The sequence below is a fragment of the Penicillium alfredii genome (genome assembly GCF_028826965.1).
Source record: "Penicillium alfredii strain IBT 34128 chromosome Unknown utg000009l_segment0_segment0, whole genome shotgun sequence".
Classification (NCBI taxonomy): domain Eukaryota; kingdom Fungi; phylum Ascomycota; class Eurotiomycetes; order Eurotiales; family Aspergillaceae; genus Penicillium; species Penicillium alfredii.
In genome coordinates, this window is record NW_026622706.1 from 2,630,374 (window position 1) to 2,653,941 (window position 23,568).

Consider the following 23,568-nt stretch of genomic DNA (forward strand, 5'->3'; position numbering starts at 1 on the left):
AGGTCCAAATGGCCCCAGAACCGCCGGGAGGATATTTGTTTTAGTCACAATCAACCACGGCTGAGTGGAGATAGTGATGCAAGTATTCGACATGTTACTATGCCACTGTACTCCCTTTTCCCTTTCCCCGTTCTCGAAACTGGGAAAAGAAGTGCCCAAAACAATGAGGGGGACTCACCGCAAGTGGCCAGATCTATAAAAGAAGACTCGATGGCCTGACGCCAAAATACACTGCTCGGCTGCTGCCAAAATCTGTTCTTGTCTATTGAAAGTATTTCTCCTTCCATTTAGATGTCCATGAAGACCGCACAGCCCCCGAATAACTGGACAGCCGTTGCTGTGCACCACCTTGACCAAGTTGCGGATCACCATCACCATCTATGCCAAACAGGCTCACTTTTCGAAGAGCTGAGCACATCCCATAGCCTCCTGAAGCGCCGCAGGTCCATCTTTAAACATGAAGATTCACCTAGCTTGGCGTCCGTCTCGACGGATCGCCAACCCTTGATGCGATCGGAGACATCCGCAATAGCATCCAGCAGCCAGACACAGCTATTCGAGCTGGAATTCTCCTTCACAGACAAATATGGCCGTTGCCGTGAAATTATTCACTATGGGAACGACAGCACAATCCGTCTCCACGAGCACAAAGCTCCCCTCTCGGGTTCGAAGTCACGGCAACTGCTCGCAATCAAGGTATACCGGCATTCTATCCTCAACTCGGCTCCCACGTCAACCGCCCATACAATATCCTCTCACTCCTTGGCCGAAGCACATCCATACCACCCCAATATTCTCCCAATCCTCGATCTCCTCTACAATGAACGTTCAGAGCTCTGTGTGGTCATGCCCTACTGTGCCGGTGGCGATCTACGCGCTCTGCTCACTCGCACCGGTCCGCTTCCAACCGTTGAAGCCGACTGTCTGGTCACACAGATCCTGCGGGCTCTCGATTTCTTGCATGAACATGATACTGCACACCGCGATATTCGCCTGGAGTCCGTTCTGATCACCGCTCACGGTGCGGTCAAACTCGCTGGGTTTGGAGACGGACACATCCGGCGACTCTGGGAGAAGTGTGTCGTATCGTCTGAGGCAGATGAACATATGTCCCGTCTTCAACAGCCAAAGCCACCCTCCTTGGGTCCATGGCCTCTCTCGTTGCCGTGGTCTTCTTTCCTTCCATCCCCCCATCCGCAGTCCACATCACCTCGCAACTCCGTACCGACCAAAAGCCCATCGACTGCGTCATATCCCGGCCTGAGCCTCTCGTACCGTCCACCAGAATGGTTCCACCGCCAACCTCATTCTACCTCTCATTGCGACTTAGAGCATGGAAATGATGACAAGGAAAAAGACAATGATCCTCGTCCTGCGGACGTTTGGGCCACTGGCACAATATACATGGCCCTCATCACGGGCCGTCTCCTTTGGCGTAGTGCCCAGCCGTACCATGAAGACGGACGGTATCTAGAGTATCTCCGCTGCCGGGGTGGAGAGGATGGGTATCCGCTTATTGAGGCACTCGGAAGAGTATGTGTTTATTGTGCCCCCTGTCTATTTTCCAGCTTTTTACTAAAATCGCTGCTTAGAGACGGCGTAACGCCATCTATGCGATGCTACATCCCAACCCCCAGAAACGTATTACAGCAGCCGATATGCTGTGCTCGGAGTGGATCAAGAGTGTCGTGGTTTGTGAAGCGGGAGAGAAAGGGGACTGATTCGATGCTCTTCCTGAGCAATATGATCGAATAGCTTAGTCTTAAGTGTATAAACCTTTCAGGTTGAATAGCTCTGAAGGGATCATCTTCAGCTTCTTTGATTTTGGGGTTGGTCTTGCCTCATATCGATATGCTGTAAACACACAAGGCGGCACCCAATTGCTACAGATGGTCGTCACAGATAGCATTGGGCCTTAGCCTGGTCCATGGATATATAAAGCCAGTAGAACTCCCGGAATATATGTAGTTTTCTTTACAGCTTGGCTTTCGTCTGCGCCTCACCCACTGGAGCCACCTCGACCATCATTTTGCCCGTGTTGGCACCTTGATAAAGATCGACAAGGGCTTGCGGTGCCGCTTCCAAACCACCCGGCACAATATGCTCCTTGCGCTTGATCTTGCCCTGCGCCAACCAGGAGGCCAGCTCCTTCAGTGCGGCCGGGTACTTCTTAGCGTAGTCGAAGACGATGAAGCCTTTCATGGTAACTCGTTGCGACTGCGGCGGATCATTAGCTACGAATACCCATAAAGGCGACAATGCTGTGGCAGACTCACAATCACAAACATAAAACTAGCAGGGCCCTGGGGCTTCGCGGCATTATACTGGCTGATGGCGCCACAGATAGCAAAGCGTGCGTCACGGGCGGCGCGGGCCAGACAAGCATCGAGGATCTCGCCGCCAACATTGTCAAAGAAGACATCAATGTACTCGGGCGTAGCTTCCTTAAGCTGCTTGCGCCAGTCCGGCTCCTTGTAGTTGACCGCGGCGTCGAAACCCAGTTCGCGCACCAGGAACTCGCACTTATCTTTACTCCCCGCTAGACCAACCACACGCTTGGCGCCCTGGATGCGCGCGATCTGGCCCGCCACCATGCCCGTGGCGCCCGCCGCACCAGACACCACCACGGTATCGCCGGGCCGCGGCTGTCCAACCTCCAGCATCCCAAAGTACGCCGTCAGCCCCGTCACGCCGAGCACCGACATCGCGTCGGTGGGGCGGCCGCCCGGCGGCACGGCCACTTTCTCGGCTTCGCGCGCGCCCACCACCGCATACTCCTGCCAACCCGAGTATGCCACCACCCAGTCGCCAAGCTGGTATTGCGAGCTTAGATCGCTGCCCACTGCGACGACCTGTGCGATGCTCTGTCCGCGCATGACGGCGCCGCGCTCAACGGGCGCAATATATGATCGCTTGGCTGTTAGCCATTGTCGCATCGCCGGGTCCAGTGAGAGATAATGCACGCGCACCAGGACTTTGTCGGCGGGGACCTGCTCGGGCCGCGGCACAGTGTGGAGTCGAAAGGTGCCCGAGCTCAGCGACGGGTCGATGGACGACGTCGGCGGGGTGTTGTAGATGATTTGTTTGTTAGACATGGTGAATGTTAATAAGCCTATGCACAAAACAACAGAGAGTGTTTGAAAAAGAAAAGAAGAAAAGAAAAGGAAGACAGCCGAAGCAACCGAGAAAAGGCTGAGAGTCCTGCAAGTTGGAGGGATCGGAGACGCCCCCAATTAGGAAAATTGCTCCTGGGCGACAGGTTGGACCTCGGCACAACGACTTGGATGTATATCGAGCTTATACACTTATCCCCAATTATGAAACTTCGATGTATTTCTTTCTTTTTAAATAACTCCATCTTTTGTGAAATACACTCCCAGCTATCGAATGATGGGCCGGTTATACTGTTAAAACTCCGTTCCCAACTCACGAAGGCATGCTCAGTAGCAACAAAGTACATAGCATCGATGAGATAATCGAGGCTAGATAGCAATTTTAAGGCGCAAGCTCATTGGCCATCACTAAAATCTGGAGTATAAGCTATGTGTTCAGCCTGACGTCATCCGTAGCTTGCCATCGAGAGTGGAAGTATATATAGTCGGGAATATGTCTACACTTTTTTAAGTATATTCAATTCCAACAATAACCAACAATAATACCACGTACTTCCTTATCAAAATAATATCCATTACAATGAGCAACTACCCCAAACCAACCGACACCACCGGCGTCGGCATCGCCCACGGCTCCTCAACCGGGGCACCCGGCGCACCCACCGGGGTGCAAGATACGCGAGCGCAGTACGATCCCACATCGACGGGGTACAACTCTGCAACAGGTGCAGGATACTCGACCTCGTCCGCAGGCGGGCCACATCACCACCACCACGAACCAGCCTCGCCATCAAACAGCTATGACCTCACCGCGAGGCAGGATGATCGCATCCAGCATGCGCCGAGCACGGCACAGCGAGCGAAGATGGAGGACCAGGCACAAGGCGAAACAAAGGGTGACAAAGTCTCGGGGCTCGGGTCGCGGGCCTCTCAGGCGAGCGAGGATGTTGGGCGCGGAGCAAAGGGTGCTGCGGCTGGGATCCACGTAAGTGGTAGACTTCTTTTGCCAATATGTAAAGCAAAATGGCCAGGATGGTGCTGATTATTGTAGGGCGCGGGTGAATCGCTGCGTGGGGCGCTGAATGCTGCAGTGGATCGGGCATTTGGGTCTAACGAGGGCGCGGAGCGCAACCAGGAGATTGCGCGTAAGGGTGAGCAGGAGATACAGACGGGGCAGTTTTCATCGGGTCGGTAATAAGATTGTTGTACGAGTAGGATTACGAGGAACGTGTGATATTATGATAGCATCTGTGGACTTGGGGATAATTTGATATGCTGTTAACTTGATGCATTTTGAACACCTTTTACGATTGTAAAAAAAACATCCACTAGGATTCAGAATCAATAGGTCCATTGGTAGGAAATCAATATAGACCAACTAGACCACAGGCTTTTATAATGTCCAGATACAGAAAGATGGGCCCAGCCCTAAAAACACCGGCATCAGAAGTTCTCCCCAGGAGATGTAACTATACCCCAACACAAAGCGTAACCCAGCTCATCAATCCTCGCTTTTCCATAGATTTTGGTCCAACGATGCTAATCTACAGTACCGAATCTCCGCTTCATATCCAACCCGCCCTCGTTATCATTCACCATAGCAGGGGTGAGAACGAATTGGATGACATTGTCATCACCCTCGTACGGCAAGAGGGTCCATGGCATGCGAACACTGTTCTTCGTGTTCCCATCCACATCCAATGAAGAGAAATATTTCTCTATAAACTCATCTTTGTTCCTGATCCCCGTCGACCACAGATCCACGTTGCCATCTCCACGTCGCCCATCACAGCCGCCGGTGTTCCATCGTCCCTGAACCCAAACTTCGGCAATATCTTAGAATTTGGCGGAATTGGCTGCAACGGCACAGTACCTTTGATTCCCACAAGATGTCAGCCAGCTCCATCCTTACCCATAAAAAAGAATTTATGTGGAGGGAGTTCACAAACCAAGGCGGGTCGTCACGAATCTGATATTGGCCCACTCCGGGCGTGAGATATACTCCTTGGCCAAGTTGGCCTACGCCATAGCCAGACTGATATGTCAGGCCATGATTGTCGTATATATCGGCTAGTTCCTAGATCCCACAAAACCAACAATCAGTGAACAACCCCAGAGCAAAGAGGTAAAAACGAAAGGGGAGTAAACTCACTTTTGAGACAGTCCGAAAACCAACAACTTCGTGCGTAGATGGGAAATCCTTTTCAAAAGCAATGCCCTGACCAATAACGGCCCATCAAGACGACCAGTCAAAATAGCGCAGAATGGCCATGATGCTGATAATCCAATGTATGCAAAGAAAGAAATATTGAGAGAAGAAAATGGAGGTTGAAAATGAGACTCCATATGGAGAATATGGGGCTTTGAATATTCCGGGGATATTGACAGCTTCCCCAATCTTCCTCCCAAAAGTCTACCGGGCAATAGTAGTTTAAGCAGCCTTGCTTTAACGGCGCCCGTGCTCGGGCGCAATCCTTTCTGTGACAATGACTCGTACCCTGGCGGCCATCGCTATAGTGTTTTAGTCGTCCTTGGCGTTGATCTCGTATGACTTGTGGGATCGGGCACTACTAGAACCGGTATGACAAAGTACAAATGCCATCGAGGAACCCGCCTCGGATGTCAGATGAGATTTGAGGGAGCACGGTGATGAAGGTAGCTTTGATGCTGTACATTATTTCAGAGAGATTTACTATACACTGCTGATACTTAGCGAGATCACTTAAATCTGGGGTTATCAAGTTGATAGATATAGTTGTGTAGCTCTTCCTTGTCAACAGCTACGGATACAAACTGACAGTGATGTTGAATATACTCGTAAAAAGAAAAAGGCAGGGAGGAGAGAAAAATAGAATTAAAATAAAATAAGATAAAGATACGAAAAACAAAAAGGGGAGGGGCCCCTATGAAGCTCAGTGCCTCTAAACCGCCCCCCTCTTGGGTTTGAACCAGGGACCCTCGGCCTGCGTGAACTTGGTGTACAGGTTCCCCCTTTGGGGGATGGTGGTGCACCATTTCCGCTAGGCTACTAGTCCCTGATTCGTGACTGGAGGGAGTTTTTCAAAAACATAAGGGAGCCATAGCAAACAATTACTTAATTAGGAAGGAGGCCTCATTAGGCAGGCCACCCATAGTCAGCCTAGATTTCAAAGCTCTTTTGTACTTTCTCCTACCTTCTACCTCTTTAATAGCTAAACAATCCTAAAGATCTCAATTGACTATTGCAAAAACTTCTGGCACTGGCTCGGAGTGCGAGTATTCAATGATCGCCAGCCAGTATTCCCATCTAACTGAGTCGTCCGCTCTCTCATCAACCACATACTTTAGACAACCGATGAGGTCGCTTGTTCAATGGCCGTAATAGTGCATTCACAAGTGTGCAATGTATCAGCTGGTTGACGGGGACTCGGTATCAGCCTCTGTTGATACCTTTGGGGGAATATCTATACACAGTGTAAGCAAGAGAATAGAGAAAGAAAGCAGCGGGCATACGCCAGTCATTCGTAATATTTCTGGTCACATAGCCGACCCGCAATAGGGCTCCCAGGTTTGATGTCTCCGGTAGAGGGATCGTCTTCCTAATAGGGATTGGCAGACGGTTTCTAGGATATGCCACGATTGCATAATCCATGAAGCTTGAAGGGAGAACCCCGGCTTGATCAAAGTCAACTACCCAGAGCTGACCATGCTTGTCGACAGGAAAGTTGCTTGGGTGTATATTTGCATAGTAGCATAGAAGCGGTTCACTGCTGAAATCCACTCTATCTTGTCTCTTCGTGACGGTGTTAAACCATGCTAGGCACTAAATATGTGTTAGCCGGACCAATATCCTTAGATTGAAGTATAGAGCACATACTCTATTAAGATAGCCTTCGATTTCGGCAGCAGAAGAAAACAAAACTGGTGGCTCGGCGTCTCGGAAGAAATAATGTCTCCAAGGCCCACCACTCAAGCTCCCAAAGACCCCTGGGGGTGGTGGGATACTAATCAACTCAGAAATGGCTTGTGCTCTCTGTTCATCTGAAGCAGTTCTTTCGAAGTCGATGTTAATATGCTCCATGACGATGTAGGTTATGCCATCCTCTTGAAAAGCGCGGTAGACCTCAGGAATCCGGATGGGGGAGTTGGTTCTTTTCTGAATCTCCCGATGGAAAAAGACCTGTGCGTGGGCTTCCTCCATACTAGTGTGTCTATCTTTGATCGAGAAGGTATTTCCACGAGTGGAATAGGTGACGGTACTGGACTCGCGGCCCCTTTTCCTGCAGAGACGCACCACCGCGCCCTTAGAAGGCAAACCAGGGACGACGGGATTGAAGATCTCGTTGCGAGGAGTCGACATGATGGCAGCACTGCCGTCTTGTTGAAAAGGAAAAAGAGATGAAATGGAGGCTGGGCGGATGTTGAAGTCATCCATCCATCCATCCATCCATGGATGGATGGATGGCTGATGACAAAGCCGCTTCGGGGTAACTATTCCAAGGTTCCAACCTTGGAAGAGTACTGCACCCCCCTAAGGCGAGGCACGAAGTTCAAACAAGGCGATAAGATGCTCTTGTCCCAACTGAAAGTGAGAACTGCCTCCAGGTGTACTCTGGCTGGGGGCAGAGGAGAGAGGGGAGATGGGTGCACAAGAGACTAGGGGAATAGTGGACTTGAGTGCACAACAAGGATCTGTGTACACAGCACTTGGTTACAGATGTTTCGAAGGTGGTCGCCCCGTTTTCAAGCCTGTTGGAAAGGGACGTTTGGGTCTCTACAATCAAATAGATATCCCAGGTCCCCCCTACACCTAGACCTCTGCTGTGACTGGCTGTGAAAATGGCTGGTCCAAAGCGCACGAGATCAAACAGCTAGAAGCAGAATATAGAATCTACAAGACATTCTGACATTGAATACCACTTCGGGTCATGATCTACCGTAGCTCGGTTTATATTTTGCCCGAGGTCTGGATAACTATATGAATGCCTTAGGCACCACTTATCAGGGTCGCAGATCACCAACACCAAGGCCCCCTGTCTAGTGAAAAGCAGAGTGGAAATTTGCCCAATTGATGTGATTGATGTAATATGTGAATAATGACATCGTATATGTACTTCCAGGGCGAAGTAACACTTCATCACACAGCCTGCTTGAATCCACTATCAATCAATTTTGGAAACCAGGGCGATCTCCCGGGCTCAACCACACGATGTGCGCCGATCATGTTCGACATAGGAAAACAGAAAACTTGAAGCCTGGTCGACGATCTCACATGTTGACCATCGCGATCTTTGGGGCCGAAGAGGCTGTGCGGTGGAACCCGCTGTTTGCGGGTTAAGAGTGGCCGGGAAGTCCTGGAATTTCTGGCCAAAAACTGATGGGAAAAAAAAATCCCCCCAAAATTACTTGTCACTTGTCCCTAATTCTTCATACCTTGACTTCTTGCTTTCTTGTTCAGCCTATATTCGAGTATCTTGCAAGGTATATATATACATTCCACGTGGTCTAAATCGCCCCCCCCAGACCTCTCGAAGCTCTGTACGTCCCGCCGCATTGCATCATAGGTGCATGAGCCAAGTTTCTGGGGCACAGTCGCACATTGTTCCACCCCCATGTCCTGACGAAGTCTGAGGTTATCTTTGATTATTCGCCCCAGGTACAACTCACAATGGCTTCCAGCTCCGCCGACCAACCTGGTCGTCGGGGTCTGGCGCCGCGGGCGCGGGCGCGGGCGGGTTCCTCGACGCTATCGTCCCAACAGAAGCAGCAGACGTCGTATTCGTCCGCCTCGTCCTCCAATGCCGTCGCCTCCGAGTCCCCTTCGCACTACTCGTCCTTCTCCAGCTCCGACAGCGACGACCCGCTCCCGCCCGCGACCGAGCTGGCGGACGAGGACGACGCCAGCGATGTCGTCGGCGTGAGCATTGGCCGCGAACAGAGCCGCATGAAGGCTCGCGCGACCCCGGCCGAAGAGAAAAACCGAGTCCTCGAGAGCAATGGCAGCTATTTTACCGCTGTGCCGGATGTCGTCGACGAAGATGGCTTGTTTTTGTCCCACATCACCGCCGAGCCCGAGTCAGTGGAGAAGGAATCCGAGAAAAAGCCTGGGGATGAGGAGGGCCAGCTGCCGGGCGCAACGGCGCGGAAGGCGTCTACCACCTACCCGCCTGTGCGCCCGGAACGCCGTACCTCATCCGTCGAGAAGCGCCCGAGCACGCCGCCCGACATCAAAGATGCCGTTTCGGTCAGCCAGCGATCGAGCTTCACACGGTCTCTCCTCAAGAACTCTCTGCCACGCCGGCCGCGCGCTTGGTCGGGCGAACTGAAGAAATTCCTCCCCGACCTGGGATCGCTGACGAAACGGCCGTCGCTGTCGTTCCGATCCGGGAATGCGCAGAACCGGGCCCGCAGTCAGACGGTGGCTAACCTCGGAAAGCAGAACCCAGGTCTTCAGGCAAGGACCTCATCGTTAGATCGGCAACAGTCAACGCGAGCTCCCAAGGAGATAAGCCACGATGATGAAGAAGGGGACGATGCTCACCCTATTTCCGAACTGCGGTCCGTAGATAGGACCTCCGCTGCCAAACATTCTTATGCACGACGACCAAGCGCTGTAATGCCAGGTCGACCCCCGTCTCTGCGCAGGTCGTCATCGGATCAATCGCTTTATCTGCGTGCCTCGTCCACGGCATCGTCCCTAGAGCAGCGCCCGTTGTATGAGAATGTACACTCGCAGGTCAACAGCCGGTTCAAGGCGATCAAGGATAGTCTACAAGATTCAAGTAGCCGGCTACTCAGCATGCCTTCACTACATCTACAGGACATTCGCACCGATTGGCCCTCCCTCCCATTCTTGCAGGAGCATGGAAGCACTACATCAGCTGCTACTACTACTACTAATGTCAACGGTCCATCGTCTCATCGGGCGGCAACGCTGCCTCTGCCGCCGCGAAACAATCCGAACTCAACGCATCCGATTCTGGAAGAAGCCATGTCGGACTTGACAGGCGATGTTGTGGTTCTGGGGGGTTATCGCGGCTCTATATTGCGGTCTGCAAAGCCACCGCAGCGCCAGCTGTGGGTACCCATGAAGGTTGGACTGAATCTTCGGAAGGTGGATTTGGAGGTTGGATTGACGCCCGAGGATGAGGAACGCATGGAGGAGAGCATCATCCCGTCGGGCGTGCTCTCCCATGTCGGCCCCGTGGATGTGTGTCGGCGACTGATGAAGCGGCTCCGCAAGTGCGACAATGCTGTGCGCGGAGACCTGCGTGTTTGGGATTACGGGTATGACTGGCGGCTGAGCCCGGAGCTGCTGTCTCGCAAGCTCATTGCCTTCCTCGAGGGCTTGCCATGTAACCAGATACCAGCCGACGGCGCTCTGGCACATCGGCGCGGTGCCACTGTCATTGCCCATAGCCTAGGCGGTCTCATCACCCGGCATGCGGTAAATCAGCGGCCAGATCTTTTTGCTGGTGTCGTGTATGCGGGCGTACCCCAACACTGCGTCAACATCCTCGGCCCACTGCGCAACGGAGATGAAGTCCTGCTTAGTTCGCGCGTGCTGACGGCGCAAGTGAACTTCAGCTTCCGCACCAGCTTTGCCCTCCTCCCCGAGGATGGCCACTGTTTCATCGACAAGCAGTCTAAAGAGGAGTATCGCGTTGACTTCTTCGATGGACGTACCTGGGACGAGTACCGCCTCTCCCCTTGCATCGCCCCAGCCCTACCACCCGCCACGATGGGAAAAGGCCTCAAGGACATCCCATTGATCGGAAAGCGGCTCTCACTACCACCCCAGGCAGACGACCTGAGCTTCCAAGACCTGCACCAGACCTCCGACACCGGGCTCGCCACAACAGATGACGAAGAGCTCTGCGCCCGTAACCCGCCACACCACAACACTATCAGCGCCATCAGCTCCGAAAAGGTCGGGCCCGGCCTCGTGCCACCGGTCGACGGGCTGGTCGGCCCAACCGCGAACCCGCGGGGTGGCCTCGCCGCAACCAACAAGATTTCCACGACGACAACGATCCCGCGACCCGCCGCCATCGAGTATCTGCAGCGCACCCTCACAGAAACCAAGCGCTTCAAGTCCAACCTGGCGTTCCGCCCGTCCCACCAAGCCGAAGACCGCTACCCACCCGCCGCCGTGCTGTACGGTAAAACCGTGCCCACCGTCTACGGCGCCCGCGTCGCCTCGCGCGAGGCCATCAAGCAACAGGATGCCTATGACGACCTGGCCTTTGCGGCGGGCGATGGCGTGTGTCTGGCCTCGGCTGCGATGCTCCCGCCGGGGTATCGGATTATCAAGGACGGGCTGGTCAAGAGTGACCGCGGCCATGTGGGCTTGCTGGGTGATCTCGAGGGTGTTGGCCAGTGTCTGAGGGCGGTGGTCCGTGGCCGCAAAGAGGGTGTGGGATTGGGGAGTCAGGTTCAGTTGTGAACCTTCTTTTTTGCATATGCTTGGCTTATATGATGATTTCTTTTTTTTTGGATGATACCACCATCATGTGTCATGACTTTTCGTTCGTGTCTTTTGCATCGGTTGGGTTGGTGGGTGTTGATGCTGCCTGGTCTTGTCCTTTGTACTATATTCCCTGCGTTGGTGTATTTCGTATTGATAAAAGCAGAGATAGAGCAGATTTTGTACAGAGCAATCTATATACATCTTCTTGGCATGGCTGCTGAAGCCAGCTTTACAAAGTACAAACCTTCATATCTGTTAAGGCTGAGTACTTTCTCGAGTCCGTTAAGTATTTTCACACTTCTTCTCACTATCAAATCAACCCCAACTGGTTTATTGCTGTGGAAGTATTCGCAATCTACATTTGACAGGCCATGCTGTCTTGCTTCTATGTTTCCAATCAATTTTATCGATACAATAAGAGGGATAAAGTACATCCCCGAAAATGAAGAACCCCAGGCAAACGATCAAAACGGTATATATATAGATGTGAGATACGAGGCACCACCAAAAGAAGCCGAGAAAAGAAAATGCAGAGAGAAAAAAAAAAAACCAAACAAAATTCCAAATCCCATTAAATCATTCAGTCCGTTCGCGAGTTGGCAATGTTCAGAACCAAGATATCCGTCGCGCCAACCTTGCTCAGCTCGTCCATCACCGTGGCAATCCGCTTCTTCTCCACCATCGAGCTCACCGCCACCCAGTTCTCCTCCTCCAGTGCGGTGATGGTGGGCGCGCGCTTTCCCGGGGTGATCTTCGATGCGGTCGAGAGCTCGGCGCGCGGGATGTTGTATTGGCACAGGACGAACCTTTGGGCGGTGATGACACCGCGGATGCGCGAGGTGAGCAGGTTCAGGAGGTCGCTGCGCGAGTTGCGCGATTTGACCAGCACGGCAGTGCTTTCGACGACGGTGTCGATGGCTTTCAGGCCGGCGGCCTTCATGGTCTCGCCGGATTCTAAGAAGAATAGAATGTCAAAACCAAAAATACACACGCTCAACCAGAAACAGTGTACATACCGACAAGGTCCACAATGCCATCCGCAACGCCCAGAGCGCACGCGGCCTCGACACTGCCACCAACATACTTGAGCTTCGTGCTGGGTTTCTGGTCCGCACCAACGCCCTCAAGCTTGCCGAAGAACGCCTCAGACAGCGCAGTGAAGCTAGTCACCACGTTGCGGCCAATCAGCTGCTTCGACTCAGAAATGTCGCCCTTCTCGGGAACCTGCACCTGCAGCTTGCAGCCGCCGAACCCAAGGTCGAGGATCTCTTCGACACCAGAAACCTCGCCGCGCGGCAGCGTGGCGTCATGTTCGGCGACCTGGTCGCGGCCAGTAATACCAATGTCGACACGGCCTTCGCCCACAAAGGTTGGGATGTCAGCCGCTGGCAGGAAGATGAGCGCGATAGGCAGGTTCTTGACCAGCGCGATATCGAGGCGTGTTTCGCGTCGGAACTGGACGTCGCAGCCGGACAGGAGGTCGAGGGTTGCTTGTTGGAGCCTTCCTTCTATAGAGAGGGATTGCGCCGTCAGTATTGGGTGTTTCTTTGCTATAAACCGCAGGTTTCTTTTGTGCTTCAATGGGTATGAGTCACGGTAGTAGGGCGGGAGACTTGCTCTTGGGGACGGCGAAAAGGAGGCGTCCTTCGAGGCTGGTGGTAATTGGACTTCAGAAACTCCCCTATAGCTTTCTTAAAGGGATTGACTCACTGGTTGACGAGATCCATGGCGATAGAACGCGATGCGGGGACTTGCGAAAATGGAATTTGCGGGAGCGGTCGTCCGGACTGAGCGGCGCTGAAATCAATTCAATTGCAATCAAGAAACCCGCAGTGTCCCAGGGAGCAATTGAGATGCGAAGGGCAACAAGACTGGGGAGAGAAACCAGTGACGGAGTCGCGGGGCACTTGTAACAGAAATTTGGAGGGGCAGTCTACTGCGGTGTACTAGTGATGACGGCGGGACCAACAGGCGGGCCAAGGTACCAGCAAGTACCAAAGAACAAAGGAGATGCAAGAACTCACCCACGTGGTGAGCAATAAGATAGCAGCCATTTCGGTTTACACCAGATTTACTATAATTATTTCTTGCACTCTAGTAAGCAATTGAGTTATCGCATTGCAGTATTCGCAAAAAATTGTTGATGCCTTGTTCCCCAGGTGTCAGTGATGATCTGCTGACTCATCTGCTGCCCGACGGCTCAGGTGTCGACAACCCTGAGCCCTCGCGTAATTTGGCCGAACCCACACACGGCAAAATCATCTTCACCTCCGTCTCTTCCTCCAGTCCACCCAAACTCCCTGCACCCTCGAGCTCAACGCCCTCTCCTCCTCTCCAAGATGGATTCCAGCAAGCAGCCCGTTAAGCTCGTCAAGGTGACCCGTGTCCTCGGCCGCACCGGTACGTGATTTCCTTGAATCGATGTGCCTCAAGTCCACAATTCGACAAGACACCGCGGGGTGTCCATTGCACCCCAGATCGACCGCCGGAACATGTCTTATGATGGGAAACAGGCATTTTCAAAGGCAGCGAATGCTAATATATGATTTTTGTTGCTTTCTAGGATCCCGTGGTGGTGTCACCCAGGTCCGCGTCGAGTTCATGGACGACACCTCGCGCAGCATCATCCGCAACGTCAAGGGCCCAGGTATGCGATTTCGATTTCTTTTGAATTTTTGGAAGCTTGGTGGAACATGAAAGATGGAGGAAATTCATGGTCAAAAATGCTGGGAATGAATTTTTTGGAACTTGGAAAATAACCACAATTCACCCCGCGAACCACAACGCTGATTCATTCTCGCAACCAACAGTCAAGGTTGACGACATCCTGTGTCTGCTCGAGTCCGAACGTGAGGCCCGCCGTCTCCGTTAAAAATCGCCCCAAACGACATTTCACTCGCGTCATGTCTTGTTTCGTCTCTCTTCGTCTCTCGCATATCCCTCACGTCCGGCTTTTCTTTTCTTCTTGATCGTTCTTCGGCCAATTTCGTGTTCCCCGCGTTTCCCTTTCCTGCCGTTACCCTTGACCTCCCCCCTTCTTCAACCCCATCTAAACCTCGACCGCCGCGCCGCCCATGATTGTTCTCCATATCTTGAGCCTCGAGGCCCGTGTCCACGCGTGTTTCGACAATCAAATGGAGGCAATGATTCTGGGTGGATATGACTTTTGACTTTCCCCGCAAAAGTCTTGGACAAAGTCTGATCGAGAAAAAAGTACCGTCGAACGGGAGAGAAGAGGGGAAGAGAGAGCAAAACAAAGCATCAACCGACCAATAAAAAAAACAAAAAGGCATTTGTTCTTTTTATCTTTGTTTTTTTGTCATATGAGAAACGAATTGAGGTTGCGCGAGGGGCTATAGTTTGTCTGGGAAAAGGTCTGGTCTGGTTTGGTCCCGGTGTTTTACTACATACACACGTCCCTATTTTTCTCCCCTCTACTCGGGCGTGCTTGCATGGGCTCAATGCGACAAATGAGGTTGTGATGTGCCTTATTTTTTTTTCTTCTCTTTTTGGGTCTCTTTTTATTTTCCTCCTTTTGTTGCTGCTCGCAGGGGCAAGAAAACAATAACTAGAGAAGAAAAGAGAGGTTGGACACCGAGCTGATCCAGGCCTGATCGACAAAATGAACAATGGGAATCCAAGAAAAAAAATTTGAAACTTCCGGTTCTGCTGTCGAAGGCATTAATGGCAGCTGTAGATTCGGCATTGTAGTACATATTAAACTGAGGAAATCTTGGACTGCGGGAGACAATACCTCGCTGCTCGAGCGGACTCGAGGTAATATGGCATCGATATATCTCAATCCCCATCTGTCCAAGTATACAGTGATTGCCGGCGATTCTGTCCTCTCCCACAGAAGCAAACAAGATTGGTCTAGTTCGAATAGCTCCATTCTCGAATGAGCGCATCGGTGTTATCCATGAATTGCATTTTGGATATATGTATATATATATATACCACGTGACACACCAAGCCCTTTCTCGACCATCTTGAGATGACAACCTCGACTATCCAAAATTGAACCAGCTTGGATAGCTATGGACGGAACAGACAAGAAATATACAGTGGGATGAATGTAAGATGAATAAGATGATCTATCAAAGACCACATGAGTATTATGACAAAAGAATTGTACAGCCTGCCCACATACAGCAGGTAAGAAATATGCACTCACTACAACTGCTCAGCACTAGCAACAAGCCGATCAAGAAGACCCCCCTCACTAGCACCTCTCGAAGCCTCCACAGAAAATTCTTTGGACTCGTCAAGAACGCGACCAACAGCACCCACCAGCGCAGCCAGACGCTTCCGACGAATCGACTCCTCCAGCTCAGCACTCTTCTGGCGCGCGAGATCCAGCACCGAGGACGGCAAGTTAGCCAGACGGGCGACATTCAGCCCGTAGCTGCGGTGCGCGACGCCCTCAGCAACCTCATATAAGAAAGTGATCTCCTCGTTGCCGTCCGTCTCACCAGACTCGGTGAAGCGCATGTGCATGTTGCGCAAGGCGTGGTCGGGGAAAGAATGCACCATGCGGGACAGGTGCTGGTAGTGGGTGATGAACAAGGTGAGCGAGCGGATAGATCGAACCATATGGTCCAGCACGGCCTGGGCGATGGCGACGCCGTCGTGCGTCGAGGTGCCGCGGCCCAGCTCGTCGAGGATCACCAGCGATCGCGGCGTGGCTTGCTTGAGGATGTCGGCGGTTTCGGAGAGCTCGACCATGAAGGTCGATTCGCCTGCTAGCATGTTGTCGAAGGCGCCCATGCGGGTGAAGACTGCGTCTAGCAAGCCCAATCGTGCGGATGCCGCGGGTACGTAGGATCCAATTTGGCCCATGATTGCAATCAGTGCTACCTGTCGTACGTAGCTAGATTTACCGCCCATGTTCGGGCCTGTGATGAGGAGGGCGCGTGTGGCGTCGTGCTGGAGGTCTGTGTCGTTGGGTACGTATGTGTCTGGCAGGAGTCGCTCGACCATCGGGTGGCGGCCCTGCTCGACGTGCAGGCCTGCATCCTCTGTGAACTCCGGTTTGATGTACCCGGGTTGCTGGGCGATGGTTGCAAGAGAGAGAAGACAGTCCAGCGTTGCAAGGGACTGGACGCAATCCCGGAAAGACTGGTATTGCGTCGCGATCTCAGCCAAGAGAGATGCAAAGGCTTTGTCACAAGCTGCTGCAAGGGCTTCCTTGTGCTGGTCCCGTTGCCGGGTTAGTTGGATTACCTCCGGCGTATGGAACCGCGAGAACTTCTTGGTTCCGCTAACTTTAACCCACGATGCTGGGACACGTCGGATGTGTGCCGAGCTGTTCTCAATCTCGATCAAGTACTCAATCCCGGAGATGGTCTTGTACTCCGCATTCTTCTTCGCGAGACGTTCTGCGATTTCATTGCGGTGCTCTTGTATCTCATGTTCAATGCTGCCTATTCCCAGCTTGTGTTCGCTAATCTCATCGGTCTCTTCTTCTTCGCGGAAAAAGGCATACTTGTCATCACTCCGCGCGGCGTGGAGGTTGATCTTGTCCAAGAACCGAATGACATCTGCCTGAATGGTTGGGAGAGCGGCGATAGCCTCGCTGACCAGTGGTGATTCAAAGCCCGTGTCGGAGGGGGACTTGACATCCGAAAACTCCATTGCGATCATTCGCATGGTCTGCAGAACGGTGAGGAGCTCAGGCCGTGTGCACTTTGTAGACTAAGTTAGCACCAATAATAACCACCACAAAAATTTGATTATATACCTTCCCATAATAAATCCGAATCAAGCTCTTCTCCAGATCGCTCTTAATCTTGCCCAGCAATCCCTTCACCCTTTCCACAGAGACCGTCCGTGCAGGGTTGGTAAGCTCTTCTACGGCATTGGTTCTTTCTTCTAGCCGTGCCTTGTCGAGCAAAGGCCGACCCACCCAGCGCCGCAACAGCCGCTGCCCGAACCGTGTCTGCGTCCGGTCCAGCGTCCAAAACAGACTACCCTTTGCAGAGTAATCGGTTTGGTTATGGTAGATCTCCAGGCTAACCAGCGTGTTACCGTTGAGAAGCATGTGTGAGCGAGCCGAGAATGGCTGGAAGTATTTCGTCAAGTCGAAAACATGCTCCAGGCCATACTCTGTCATGTGGTGAATCATGGAAGACAAACAGATGGTAACGTGCTCTGGCAGGCCCAGCACATTCTGGAGCAGCTTGGCAGCCTGCGCATCTTCCTCCGCATTGGAAGCTTTCATCTTGCCGGCATAGAAGCTCGAAACGTGGCTGTGCGCCTCGGCGGCGGCGGTTTTCGGTTTTGAGGCCCGTTCAACCCGGACCGAATCCCCAAAGACGTTGGTTTTGCTTCCTGAAAGATGCTGAACAAGCTTCTCGCTGGCCCGCGACATGTCACCGACAATCAAGATCTCACAGGGCGCGATATGCAACAGTCTTGTTTCGATCTCACTGCGCATAAATCCATCCTCAAAGTCGTCGTAGATCACATCTCCCGTGGCTGGCTGGACAGCAACAATCCCCACATGAACTCGCTCGTCAGTGTTCCAGCCCTTGGCATTGGTTTCTGTAATGCAGAGCATGTACCCCGTAGCCGGCGACGCACCGCCCGCGGCCGGAGCTGGGCCTTCAAGCCCCTCCATGTCGTCGATATAGGTCCCCTTCGTGTACAGGTTTGTCAGCTTGCGAACAAAGGGCGCATTGCGATTATCGCCCGCAGCCTTGAGCGCAGCCGTCTCGATCTGCCGCACTACCCCGACCTTGTGGCCCGCGGTAACGAGGCGCTTGACATGGACATGTAACCGGGGTACAGGAATGCTAGCAGAAGCAAAGCGGCCGAGGTGTGTCTCGGACGGATCTGTGAAAGCCCGGCTTGATTTAGTTCTTGTTGCCAATTTTCAGGATTGAAGATGAACTCACGTTCGTCAAATCGGAACTTGCCCGGTATGCAGACGATATTCAGCTCTTTCGCCGCGGTGCGCGCATCCTCGCCGAAAAACCGAAACTTGTACCCGACTTGAATTGCCAACACGGTATTCATATGCTTGCGCTTGATCTCAATGACCTGCCTCTCCAACGGAGTGAGCTTGGCCCCGCCCTTGTTCGCGGCTCCTTTTCCTTTGGTTGGTGGTGGGGCCGGCTCGTCGTCTTCTTCTTCTTCCGCGGCCTCCTCCTGATCCCCGGCAGCATCGTTGGCCACACTCCTTCCGATCCCAATCAAGCAGTCCGCTCCACCGAGCTTACGGACAAACTTCTGGTGTAGTTTCTCTTTTTCTTTGCCCCGCTGGGGCTGCTCCGGTTGGTCTTCTGTAGATTCTGGAGCAACCGCAGGAGAGCTTTGAAACTTGAACAAATCCGTAAGCTGGCTGCTGCTGGGCTGTGAAGGCTGCTCGAAATGCACACTGGTGGAGATTTGGCTCAGCTCGTCTGTGGTGGCGCCGTTGGTCCTGGCGCGTTTCGGGGCCGGTGTCACAATCTCATCATCATTTTCATCTTCATCCTCCTCGAGTATAGGATCTTCTTTTGCTGGTTTGTGGCTCGGTTCGTCTGGCGATGCGGGCCGTTTCTTGGGCCCCTTCTCTTGGGCGGGTTCAGGGTGATTGGACGTGGTACGTTGCGAGGCTGGAGTTTTCTGGGAGAAGAAGCTCGAAATACTGGCCTGCTTCCGCTTCAAAGACGGAGATGGCTCGGTGGACGACTGGGAGGAATGGGGCGCCATGGTGGCCGACGGCGCTGGCTTGTCAGTGTTCCCACTGTCAGGCGCCGAGGCACAGTATCGGGAATGAACGCTGGGGCAATCGCGACAGAGAAAGATCTAGAAAATAGGAAGAATCGGCATGCAAACATTAAATCCCAAGAATGTCCAATAGGTCCAGCGATAACCATGCGAAGGCAACTCGACGCGTAGGAAACGCGCTGAGGCGTTAAGTGGCTGACTCAGCATTTTGTCTACCCGGGGCCCCTGCCTCTATGCAAACCAGGGGAAATCCTCAAATTTTGCGTTCAACTCCACCGGCCAGTAAAAGAGGCTCGATCACGCCTAAGCAGTACTTGGGTGATATAGAATACTCATTAAAGAACTATCCTGCTAAAGTATAGCGCCCACTGTCCCGAACCCACACTGAACCACCCCCCACGCCTGACCATCAGTGGCAGATAACAATCATGGGATATTAGTAGATGCCCGGTCATCAAAGCTGCAAGCGAAGGATGGGACCGCTGCCAGTGCCACATACGCCTCAACAATCAATATGTATAGACTCCACTCCGAACTAAAAAGTAACAATCTGAAATCGCCCGTATCACCTGGGCAGGTCTCGATGATCTAGTCAGCACTGCTGTCCAGGTAGAGCCGGCTGAAATCATGCTGATCATCTTCAGAGATAGTTTCCTCGGAGGAAGCGGCGTACGACATTGTGGGCCAGCCACTGTTGTCGTAAAACGCCAGCTTCGAGGAGGGAGCGAGCAGAGGGTTCGATCGATATGCGCCTTTTTCATGGTCATCGCCAGCCCCAAATCCCACGCTTGAAGGCTCATTGGAAAAGTAGCGGGGCATGTATCCAGTGTCAACAGAGTCACGGCGCTTGGAAAATGGAGAATGCCAAGGGTTGTCAATTCGGCCCTGGGGGTTCAAAATGGGTTCGATGTTTTCCTTGCCAAGGGAGGCATGGTCAGTATGAGATCCGTGATTGCCAGAAATATCCGACTTGCGATCCAAAAACAGCCGAGCGGGGGTCAGCGTGCCGAGCTGCAGTTTGGTGTCCAGACGCTGATCTTTGAAGTTCGTTTTGTCTCGATCCTCATCAGCGAAGATGGTAAAGGCGCTGCGAGGTCGTGTTCCAAACGCCTGAGCAGAGAGGCCAAATTCACCATCATCGCCGGCATACGAAGGGTTGAGACCCGCCAAACGACGGAAGGGACGGGGGGAGCCAGGAGTCTCCTCGTCTGACTCGTCCGCTTCCCGGTCAAAGCCCTGGTGACCAGCTCTTCTGGTCCGTTTTCTGTCTTGAGCACGAAGCACATTGGGATCACCTTGACGCAGAATGCCACGCTTGGGACGAACTGGACGCCGCTTGGGAATAGGAGTTTCTCCTTTCAAGGGGCTGTCATCTTCAACATTGCCCGAGATGACACGCTGCTTTCGCAAAATGCCCGTGGGAGAGAACACAAGTTCTGTGGGCTCCACCAGCAGAGAAGTTGCTTCCATCCTCTTCAAAACACTGCTATCTTTTCTCTGGTTGCGCTTGCGTCGCATCTGCTGCGTGGCAGAATCGAAAACATCCATGCCAGGCCAAAGAACTCCCTTGAGCCGTGCCATCTCTTCGGCGCGGGCCTTGTCAACCTCGGCATCATCTAAGGTCCTCGAACGGCCACCACGGTCGACAAAGGGATCAGGGCTGTCCTCGTCAAAAGGTATCTCACCAATTCTTCCGCTTTGTGGCCGCTTCGGAGTCACAGGAAGAGTCGTACCAGAGCCATATGCCACTTGCGGCCATGTATTCGATTTCGAGTTGTTCGATGGCTGTTTTGGGCACATAGCTGCATTCACACGAGGAGTCACATGGGCATCGGTCGCCGCAGCAGTAGCCAGGGTACTGTATGGTGAGAGGAACGAGACGTCCGCGGTCTCGGGGTCATTCTTCACGTCTTTGGAAGAACCCGCCAGGCGGGGATCCAGGAAATCGAGGATTGAGCCAGTTGGGCGAGGGCTGGGCTCCACCGGTTGTGTCCTGTGCGTTTGCTTCCTGGCAGGCGGTACATGGGCATTGCTCGTCTTTCCCTGAGCCTTCTTCTTGCGAGCATCCTTGGCGGTCATGCGATCGGACAGCATCTGTGCCAGGTTATTGACCTTGTACCAGTGGTCATACTCATCGAGCAGTTCTAGAGCCTGAAGCTCCTGGTGGCTGCGAACTTGAAGTTTGAAGTAGTGGGACAAATGAGCCTTGGATGCGACATGGGTCAACAAGTGAGAAACATCACTGAAATCAGGCTGCCCGGGGCAAATGATGCATTGGAGGGCATCGGTATCCATCGATCCAAAGCTGCAACCGAAGTTGCAACCGAAGGAACCAACCCAGGTGGCGTACAGGGAAGTGACGGGCAAAAAAAGAAAACCAAAGTGCAAAAGAGACCAAGATAGCGAGTTTCTCAAGTTGACATGGCGCGCTGAAGGAGCGACGAGGGTAAAGGAAATGAAGCTGGGAGAAGGAGAAGGAGAAAGGCGTCCTTGAGGGAGCGGGAGGGACCAACGAGCTCCTGCCTGAGGAAGGAGGGTATCGCTACAGCTGGGAAGGCACGGGTCACGGGATTCATAACCATCGTATTCTGATTTGTATATCTTGCTACAGTCAGGAATTAGGTATGTGCCACGATGTCTTAACGGCCGTGGGTTGAGGCCATTGTGGGATGGTATGAAGCGGAATAAGTCAAAGTGGACATCATTCTCCTCCTGCCTTGTATCCCATGATCCATGGAGAAGGGGCATCATGGGTTATTAGATGGCAGGAGGGTGGGAAGAGAGAAGTTGAATGGAGATGAACACAGAATTACCGAGTTAAACATCGGGTTGTGATTGATTTAGGCATACAACTGATGGTGGGTTAGCAGGGCAGTTCGGAAGGAAAGAGGCCATAGGGACTCACTAGACAGGATCTATTTCATCCAGCCCATCGAGCTTTAACAGACTCAATCCAGCAAGGCTGAAATGTGTGTGATAAACATCTACCATGTTTCCCGGTCGATCTGCAAAGCCCCCAGCTTCCGGATCCTGCGCCGGCTTAGTCGGAGCACCACAATACTGACAATAACCCTAAACTTACCTGGCACTGCAACACAAAGGCGGCAAGCTTCCTGCCGTCGATCCAATGAAGCCGATCGATCATGGCGAGACTGGATCCAACCCACCAAGTGTAGCATGCATCTACCAGTTTCTCGGGACGACCGTTCAAGCCACCGTCCTCGAGTTGACGTTCACTGAGCCAGGCCCCCAATCGATCTTTGTTCACCAAGTCCAAGCGCCCGGCGATGGCCAAAGCTGCGACGCAGGTGAACACCTGGCCCGAGTGAGATTCAGTTCCCGGGCGAATGCCATAGGCCCCGTCAAAATTTTCACAGCTTTGGATGTACTCGACGGCCTTGGGCACGTCGACGAGGTCCATGAGACCCAGGAGCGACAGGGCATTGAGAGCACCATAGAGGAAGCGAGTATCTGACTCACCCCATTCATCTCCCATGAAGCAGCCGGTTTCCCGGTCCTGCAGGCTGGCAATGACTAAATTTGTTTAGTATGGCGGCACAAGAGAATCACATCGCAAGGGGTGCCATACAGGACCCGACTTTCTGCTTGCCTCCTCGACCGCGCTTGTCCAGCTCGTCCACCGCATCGACGGTGACGAGGACCTGCACGGCAGACACGGTGTAGAGCATATGGGCATCATGGCCGGGAGCCGCACCAAACCCGCCATTGTCATGTTGGCAGGAGAGGACAAATTCAATAGTCTCAGCCCGCGGCAAGGCATCCGGGTGACCAAGAATATAGAGCGCTGTCAAGCCCCAGTAGACCCCGTTGAGTCGCAGGTGCTCGGTCAGCCAATATTCCAGCTCATCCTTCCTCTATTGTGACCGTCAACCATCGCCGCCCATTTCCTAGATAGAACATCACGAGAAGGCGCACGCACAGTGTCCAGGTTCTGGATGTAAGCCACATGCTTCAAGGTATGTAATTCCTGGTCCGATGGACTACCTCCCGCCCTACCTGGGCCAGATACCAACGACATTGTTTGGTGAGAGTGATCAAGTGGCTCAATTTGAACCAAGGCAACGCAATTTTAGGAGGGGCGTGGGTTAGTCAGTCCGAGTTCCCCAGAAAGCTTGGGAGAGCACAGAGTATGCAGATCACAGAAAAGCCACGCAATGGGTGCTGTGGTCAAGTCTCATGCTGTCATGCTTGAAGTCAACAGTATTTTTGCCACCGGGCCGGACCAGACCAGGGACCAATTGTGGCTGATGGAGTTACGAGGGTTGTCTTTTT

The 23,568-nt window shown here is 52.9% G+C and overlaps 10 protein-coding genes across 10 annotated transcripts; 4 read left to right on the plus strand and 6 right to left on the minus strand.

The window, feature by feature from the left end:
• Window positions 1-297: 297 nt before the first annotated feature.
• Window positions 298-1,721, plus strand: NUU61_006912 (uncharacterized protein; the record flags this gene model as incomplete). Its single annotated transcript, XM_056657439.1, has 2 exons — window positions 298-1,533; window positions 1,593-1,721. 2 exons carry the CDS (start codon window positions 298-300, stop codon window positions 1,719-1,721), a joined length of 1,365 nt encoding a protein of 454 aa, XP_056510239.1.
• Window positions 1,722-1,974: 253 nt separating this feature from the next.
• Window positions 1,975-3,095, minus strand: NUU61_006913 (NADP-dependent oxidoreductase; the record flags this gene model as incomplete). The annotated part of the gene is made up of 2 exons (XM_056657440.1): window positions 1,975-2,217; window positions 2,277-3,095. The coding sequence occupies 2 exons, from the start codon at window positions 3,093-3,095 to the stop codon at window positions 1,975-1,977; spliced, it is 1,062 nt and encodes a 353-aa protein (XP_056510240.1).
• A 598-nt stretch (window positions 3,096-3,693) lies between these two features.
• On the plus strand, window positions 3,694-4,308 carry dprC (the record flags this gene model as incomplete). The annotated part of the gene is made up of 2 exons (XM_056657441.1): window positions 3,694-4,098; window positions 4,165-4,308. 2 exons carry the CDS (start codon window positions 3,694-3,696, stop codon window positions 4,306-4,308), a joined length of 549 nt encoding a protein of 182 aa, XP_056510241.1.
• A 2,192-nt stretch (window positions 4,309-6,500) lies between these two features.
• Window positions 6,501-7,452, minus strand: NUU61_006915 (uncharacterized protein; the record flags this gene model as incomplete). The annotated part of the gene is made up of 3 exons (XM_056657442.1): window positions 6,501-6,556; window positions 6,606-6,915; window positions 6,970-7,452. 3 exons carry the CDS (start codon window positions 7,450-7,452, stop codon window positions 6,501-6,503), a joined length of 849 nt encoding a protein of 282 aa, XP_056510242.1.
• Window positions 7,453-8,760: 1,308 nt separating this feature from the next.
• NUU61_006916 (uncharacterized protein) lies at window positions 8,761-11,538 on the plus strand (the record flags this gene model as incomplete). The annotated part of the gene is made up of 1 exon (XM_056657443.1): window positions 8,761-11,538. One exon carries the CDS (start codon window positions 8,761-8,763, stop codon window positions 11,536-11,538), a length of 2,778 nt encoding a protein of 925 aa, XP_056510243.1.
• Window positions 11,539-12,142: 604 nt separating this feature from the next.
• Window positions 12,143-13,289, minus strand: NUU61_006917 (ATP phosphoribosyltransferase; the record flags this gene model as incomplete). Its single annotated transcript, XM_056657444.1, has 3 exons — window positions 12,143-12,516; window positions 12,579-13,063; window positions 13,273-13,289. 3 exons carry the CDS (start codon window positions 13,287-13,289, stop codon window positions 12,143-12,145), a joined length of 876 nt encoding a protein of 291 aa, XP_056510244.1.
• A 612-nt stretch (window positions 13,290-13,901) lies between these two features.
• On the plus strand, window positions 13,902-14,434 carry NUU61_006918 (40S ribosomal protein eS28; the record flags this gene model as incomplete). The annotated part of the gene is made up of 3 exons (XM_056657445.1): window positions 13,902-13,962; window positions 14,126-14,209; window positions 14,373-14,434. The coding sequence occupies 3 exons, from the start codon at window positions 13,902-13,904 to the stop codon at window positions 14,432-14,434; spliced, it is 207 nt and encodes a 68-aa protein (XP_056510245.1).
• A 1,301-nt stretch (window positions 14,435-15,735) lies between these two features.
• On the minus strand, window positions 15,736-19,257 carry msh3 (mismatch repair protein MSH3; the record flags this gene model as incomplete). The annotated part of the gene is made up of 3 exons (XM_056657446.1): window positions 15,736-17,247; window positions 17,303-18,396; window positions 18,459-19,257. 3 exons carry the CDS (start codon window positions 19,255-19,257, stop codon window positions 15,736-15,738), a joined length of 3,405 nt encoding a protein of 1,134 aa, XP_056510246.1.
• Window positions 19,258-19,863: 606 nt separating this feature from the next.
• Window positions 19,864-21,570, minus strand: NUU61_006920 (uncharacterized protein; the record flags this gene model as incomplete). Its single annotated transcript, XM_056657447.1, has 1 exon — window positions 19,864-21,570. The coding sequence occupies one exon, from the start codon at window positions 21,568-21,570 to the stop codon at window positions 19,864-19,866; it is 1,707 nt and encodes a 568-aa protein (XP_056510247.1).
• A 689-nt stretch (window positions 21,571-22,259) lies between these two features.
• Window positions 22,260-23,314, minus strand: NUU61_006921 (Rab geranylgeranyltransferase subunit beta BET2; the record flags this gene model as incomplete). Its single annotated transcript, XM_056657448.1, has 4 exons — window positions 22,260-22,295; window positions 22,358-22,809; window positions 22,865-23,144; window positions 23,195-23,314. The coding sequence occupies 4 exons, from the start codon at window positions 23,312-23,314 to the stop codon at window positions 22,260-22,262; spliced, it is 888 nt and encodes a 295-aa protein (XP_056510248.1).
• Between the last annotated feature and the right edge of the window lie 254 nt (window positions 23,315-23,568).